Raw genomic sequence first — 7245 nt, forward strand, 5'->3', positions numbered from 1 at the left:
GTTAGTCTATTGTGTTTATTATCACCACGAGTTCATGACTAACTGGAGCTTTTGTATGCAATCACATACAACAAGTGTATGTAACTCTACATAGAGTTTTCTCTTTTCTGCAAGTTTAGGCTTTTCTCACTTTAATGTCCTCAATGCAATTTCTAATGAAATAATATAGGAACAATAATAAAATTGTTATGCCCTTAATGGAGTAGGTCAGGTGGGTCATAAAAGTGATCATGACACAATTAATTTCATAATTACCGGGTTATTGGCTCGTTATCGCGGGAAACAAGCTAATTAACGCCTTCCGTGGCATCATTATAATAATGGGTGTAGGTATCGCCATGATTGATGATTGATTTATTAAGTGCGACGATTGTCGTCCGCTTTTAGTACTCGTAAGTACTACTTAGTAATTAATGCACTGGGCATTTATTGCAAGAATTGCATTTTATATGCATTTTATCATTTTATACGAGTACAACTTCTGTGTTGGAAACTTTTACAGTATCTCTATGCCTATATCCTTGACTTTGATTATCAAAAAATTGACAATGTCATCAATACTTCGAATGAATGTTTCGGAGTCTATAAAAAACATGTAATATCGAAATGTTATAAGCAAGGCCTAATAGATTTGTACAAATAGGTTAAGTTTAAAGTGAGGATACATATTAGGACGTTTAACCAAAATTTACGTAAAATATACAAAAAGAAACAAAAATATGAACTTCCGAAAGGCCCGCCCGCGCTCCAGAAGAAACTCTTTGAATGTTATGAACAACACAGAAAAGTGGAAACAAACCAGCAGTAGAAGATTCTCTCGTCGAGACACCTGTTTCGATGAAAATTCAGACGACGACGATCCAAAATACGATGAAATCAAAGATTGGGTTGAAGACTTTTTCGAAAGGAAAAGTGAAACTCCTGAGAAATACGATCAGGATGTCGAGGTGAAATTGACAAGGAAGCAAACGTTAATCTTGTCCACTTTAGTGCCAGATGAAATACTTCTGATGGACCAGTAAGCAGCTACAAATCTTATGTTAAAAGGTCTAACTCTAAAAACAAAGTGATTTATGTGTGCTTAATAAATGTAATGTCTTTCAGATTTGATACTCAAAATCCGTCACGATTTGTAGGCGTATTACTGATGGCAGACGTCTCCGGCTACACTGCTCTCTCAGAGAAATACAACAATACAGGAAAAGGTGGCACATATCGACTCACTGTCACCCTAAACACGTACCTCGGTGCGTTAACGGAATTAATTTACAGTCACGGAGGGGATATTCTGAAATTCGCGGGAGATGCATTCCTTGCCCTTTGGAAGACCGACAAAAGAACGTTTCTCTGCCACACGATTCATACAGTTATCGCATGCGCTCTCATCATACAACATTCGTATGCCACCTACGAAACAGATGTTAAAGTCAATTTAAGAGTAAAACTAGCCATATCAGCTGGGAATTTAATTTTTTCACCAATCGGCTCTGGCATCGACATGAATTATGTCATATTTGGATTACCTGTACTTGAAGCGAAAATAGCAGAAAGTGTATGTGCATCAGGTGAAGTCAAACTTACTTCCACCGCGTGGGGTCATTGCTATTCTAGAAACTACGACCACGTAGTACACGATGATGGCCACGTTACAATCAAATCGATACTTTACGATCCACACGAGAAAGATGTTATGAAACCTTTCGCTGGCCTTGCACCCTTGATAAATCAGATAAAAAAACCTCTAAGCGCCATAGAAAACTTCCCAGACTTCTTATGGGAACCCCCGCAATACATGAGTCCCGTGGACGTGGCTCGTAGAAATGACGCTCTAAGCCTACGAAAAGCTATTTTGGAGACGGAGGAAACTAACAAAGGGTCAGAAATTCGTAAATTTATGATACGCCCCGTGCTCACTCAAATCGATGCACATCAACCATTGGAGTATTTAACTGAAATGAGACAGGTTTCAGTGTTATTTTTAACGCTGAAGCCCAGAGACTGTCCTTTTCTGCAATTAATTACGATTGTGAATAACGCTTATCAAATCACATGTGAAATTGTTTACAAGTCTATGGGTTGTGTAAACAAAATCATTCTTTTTGACAAGGACGTTATGATTTTAGTAATATTTGGGTTACGGGGATTCAAACATGAATCAGAAGCACAGGCAGCACTGAAATGTGCTTATAGTATAAAGAAATCCGTATCTGCTCTAGATGGAGTTCTTGAAGTGTCAATTGGAGTAACCACAGGTCAAGTATACTGCGGGGTAGTTGGCCACCCTCTACGAAGGGAATTTACTGTGATTGGTGCAATAGTAAATAAAGCTGCCAGACTTATGTGTGGCTTTCGCAATAAAATCACATGCGACGAAGCCACTTTTGTTAAAAGCAAAATGTCGAGCAATGGTTTTACTTTACAACCACGAACAGAACTGAAAGGTATCGTACATCCTGGTAAAATATATGAATATTCAGAGGAAATAAGAGTCAAGGTGCTATATGATATACCAATGACAACTCCGTTACTAAATCGCAGCGACGAAATGGAATACTTTGAAAATTGGTTAGATGATTCCCATTTGTCATATAGGGACTTCGATGCTTTGCTATTGGTCGGTGATTCAAGGATTGGAAAATCTCGTATGCTAGAGGGAATGGCAAGAACTGCTAAAAATAAAGGCTTTAAAGTTTGTTTCCTTAATTTAACTTCAGTGCATTCAGCTTCACCATATTTAGCTTTGAGTCAAATTGTAAATCAAATACTAGATCTAAAAGAACCAATAACTGGATTCATCAAAGAAGAAAAAATAGTTCAATTGTTAAAAGTATACAGCGATGACTTATGTTATCTTAACCACATAATTAAAGTGCGGTTCGCATATCATGAGGGAATGAATGCACAAAACGAAGCGATGAGGAAGGAAAAAGCAATACAAATGTTTACTACATTAATTATGGCAATTGCAGAAACGCATGTTATATTCATGGATGATTTACAGAATCTGGATTCCTCGTCGTGGGAATTTATCCCTGTCATGTTTAAATCATTGAAAATGTTTACGGTGATGTCAGTCACTCGAGGAAAATTTAGCGTAGTGCAAAAGTGGCTTTACAGTGTGTTTATCAACAACAGTATTAGAAAAATTGTTCTAGGACCTTTATCTTCTTCGTGGATTGTGCCACTTGCGTGCCAAATTTTGGACGTTAACGCTGTGCCAAATGATTTATGCAATACTCTTCGATTAAAATGTAATGGGATGCCTGGTCTTATTGAAAATTTTATTGTTCACCTGTTTTCTAATGGAGCCCTAGAACTGATGAAAATTAGCACAGACGAACTTGAAAACTGGAGCGATGAAGACTTACAGTTTCCTGATCCGAAATTATTACATCCACAGGCTATCAACAGCAAAGATCAAGAAAAATTGGATGAACTTATAAATAATGACGCTACCGAAGAAATAGGAATATGCATTGTTACAGAAAAAGAGCAGTTAAAAACGAACATCAACGTTCAAAATATTGATGCCTTAGTAATGATACAGATTGATTCTCTTACTCCATACCAACAACTCTTACTGAAAATTGCTTCAGTAGTCGGTAACGTGGTGTCAAGAGATCTTCTTGAAAACATTATGTATGAAAATGACGCTTTAACAACTGCAAAAGCAGTGAAACGGCTCTTTGCTATGAGGATATTATCTTGTGCTAATGTTAAAACAAATAAATGGCAACGAAGAGGTGGATCTAATGTAACTATAACCTCGGTTGTTTCTGAAAATTTCAATTTAGTTTGTGACTGCTGTTTTGATCACGATGAAGAGTCTAATCATAATCTTCCAAAGTATGCTTTCTGTCAAGTAATGAAATTCCGAAATAAAAACACTCGAAAAACTTGCTACGAATTATTGCCCTTAAACCAGAAAAAAGAGTTTCACTCTCGAATTGTTCACTATTTAGAAAAGAATACACAAAAATGTTCAGACTGTGGTGGTACTATTATGATAGTTCAATCATCAGGGAGTATTGTATCAGATCGGCAGAGTTGTGATTTAAATTCTATTATGTCGCATAATGAAAACAGTGGCAGTGAATCGGACGAGGAGTTACAAGTAAATAATATTACTACAATAGGATCTAATTCAGAGGATATACAAGGACCGAGTGGGATAAGAAAATCTATGTCCGAATCTCTGAACAATAATGGAAATGTATCTGAAAATATAGGCACAAGATCAATAAGCGCAACTCTCGCCAGAGAAAACTCAAAAAGTGCACGATGCACGTCAATTTTAAGATATAAAAATGAAGAAGACGATGAACCTCGACGAAGGTCAACTAAAAGAGTAACAATGTCTAATTTATACTTTAAAGAGGTAAAGTCAAGCGAAATTGAAGATGCCAAAATATTTGATAAATTACGACCAGTTATAGAAGCCAAAAACACTAGTGATTGGCATGATCTTGGTGCCATAGACAGTGATGACGATAACGACGATAAAGATAACAAAAATAAAAAGTCATTTACTTTGAACATAGAGAAAGGAATATCCCAAACCAACGTTAGTAAGTGTACATGTAGTGAATTAAATATCATTATAACCGAACAACTGATACATCATGCTCAACAATCGGAATTAAGATCAAAAGCAGTCCATTTCATGATCAAATTTTGTTATTTGAATCTGTTGAATAATTATTATGAACCAATTCTTCCGAAATTAGAAGAAGCTGAAATGATTTGTTTAGACAGACAAAGCCGAGAAAATGCAATTAGTGAATTTGAAAGGCGTAGATTTTTGGGAAGGATCCACTCAATACGAGCAGCTACTTTTCTTCTGACTGAAAAATTGACCGCTGCTAAATTTGAAATCGAACTCGCTACACGTATTTATCGAATCAATCTTTACAATGTATCGGAGTTTTTAAAATTGAGAAGGCTGTTTTCATCAATTACGCGCAAAAATAAACGGCTTAACGACACACTTTTGAAATCAGATTCCTTATTTTGCCTAAACGTTGCAACTTTGTTATATTCCACAATAGAAGACAAAAAAGTGGCCAGAGTATCTGCATCACGGGCTCTTGAAATAGTTCAAGATAACGACTGTGACGTTATAGACATTTGTGATGCATTTAGTAATGCAATTCAAGTAGAGCTAGATCGCGAGGCTATCGACTCCACGGCAGAGATAGAGCGTTTGGCTTGTCAGGTATTAAGGAATTTGCCGCGCCCAATTAAAATTGAGGAGTTATTTGCTGTTGGAAAACTCTTCGTGGCGACTTTCCATGCCAGAATGGCTCGTGCTCAACTGGCAGCCACCGTGCGCGCAGGTTTCAGAGCCATCACTATTAGTCGCTTCCTTCAAGCTGACAACATATCCATAGAAATTATACCCGATCTTTTTTACGTGTTGCTCGCAAAATGTCGCATAGAAGAAGCTGTAGATGTGCTCCAATTGTCGCTACGCTTGGGTCAGTATCAGATGTCCCACGATTGCGAGACTTGGTATTACGCTCTATGCATGGATATGATCCTGGATGCTGGGTTCCAACTGGAGTCACCTTACGAAATAAGTCGTTACGCAGAATATGCTTTGAGCAGAGGTAAAGCGGGAGGACCAAGTCGTCGACGTTTGGTGGTCGGATTATGGACTTACTGGTTAAGGGCCGATTTTGAAAGAAAAGCTAAACGTTTCGAATCTGAAGCTTTTAGTTGGGCTGAGAACAGCGAAGACGACGGTTCATTGCAGACATTATTAAGCGCATTGAGACTTGCTGATGGGATGTTGGAGAGTCTAGCGAGAAAAGTGGATGATTTGCGGAAGGTGATATTAATACTGCTAGTTTCTTATTTTAAAAATTACCACTTTTTAAAATTATGTTATATTCAAGGTGGTAGATCTGATGGAACTCCGATCTGTAGCGGACCGAGAACTAACAAGGCTGGAGAAGGACGCTCGTCTCGTGCGAGTCATGTACCCTCGCTGGCTTCTCTTGAAAGGCAACTCCCTCAACTTGTCTGGTAGAACAGCCGCTGCTAATAACAATTTTAACTTGGTACGAATGTAACTATTTGATTGCTTTCTTTACGATTACATTTGCGCCATTTCATTTCACTTTATATGATTTCGTTATTCACCAGATCTCCCTTTCCCCACTGGAAAATACCCTAGATACGCCAATACGCCAAAAAAATGCAATCGCCAGATCTGTACCTCAAGCAAAATCACATAATCCAAAATATTAAACATACCAATGCTTCAGGCGCTGGAGGACGCTCGTCGGATGCACAACCGTCTTGAACAGGCTCTAGCAACAGCAGCTCTATCCAACTCGGTGTTCTGGGCCCAGAACGCTCGTTCCTACCGCTTCCCAGCCTGGCAAAGCGCCACCGAACAGGCACATGCTTCCTGGCACCAACTCCTGTACAAAATTACCACGACACGACAATAAATCCATGGAAACATCACGATTGACAGGTAAAATTGATAATATTTGCTTTGGATTTGGTTAGTTATAAAATAGAAATAGTATCCTTACCTCAATAATTAATTAAGCTTAGCAATAAAACATTAAAATTCATACTACACATTTAAGTTCATTAAAGTAGAGAAGATGCAAAAGCAGCATGACTCTACCTAGATTGTAAAATTACATGGGTAATAAATAAAATATTACCAACATTGAAAATGTATAAATTAAAGTATGTAAACATTAAAATAACTAGCTTTTTAAGCGCATAAACTGTCTACAACAACCTCCGCTCTACAATTTCCACAATCAATGCCGCAATTTTAACATTAATGATAGATCGCCCGGAGTCCTGCCAGCAGGACTTAAAGTACTTCCGGTAGGACGCAAAATTAAAAGATCACAGTTTCGTAAGTATACATTGTACAAATTTCAAATTTACACGAAAAAATAGAGTGTTTCTCTCTCTTTCACCCAATAGTGCCCAAGATCGAAAAACGCGACTAACCGTTAGTCGGAGCCCGATGGCGCACGAGTATACACGGGGGCAGCGCGTTCGCGCTCGCGCGACACATTTTGACGCGCCGGGCGTGGAGTCGGCAACATTTTGGCGATAATATTATAATGAATGTGAAGTATTCCAGCCTAATCAAACATTTATAATTTATTTCTTGTTTTTGTTTTTAATTTGTAGTGTATTTGTAAGTGATAGGTGTAATTTCTAATACAAAGTGACGTACCAAAGTAATTAATTTAAAGTTCCTTATTA

The 7245-nt window shown here is 37.8% G+C and overlaps 1 protein-coding gene across 1 annotated transcript; it reads left to right on the forward strand.

Annotated features, from left to right (window-relative positions):
• The first annotated feature begins 541 nt into the window (after window positions 1–541).
• LOC135081584 (adenylate cyclase type 10-like) lies at window positions 542–6458 on the forward strand. The gene is made up of 4 exons (XM_063976327.1): window positions 542–1018; window positions 1105–5830; window positions 5898–6062; window positions 6270–6458. The coding sequence occupies exons 1-4, from the start codon at window positions 720–722 to the stop codon at window positions 6456–6458; spliced, it is 5379 nt and encodes a 1792-aa protein (XP_063832397.1). The 5' UTR covers window positions 542–719.
• The last annotated feature ends 787 nt before the right edge of the window (window positions 6459–7245 follow it).

Source organism: Ostrinia nubilalis, chromosome 20, assembly GCF_963855985.1.
Source record: "Ostrinia nubilalis chromosome 20, ilOstNubi1.1, whole genome shotgun sequence".
NCBI classification, from domain to species: Eukaryota; Metazoa; Arthropoda; class Insecta; order Lepidoptera; family Crambidae; genus Ostrinia; species Ostrinia nubilalis.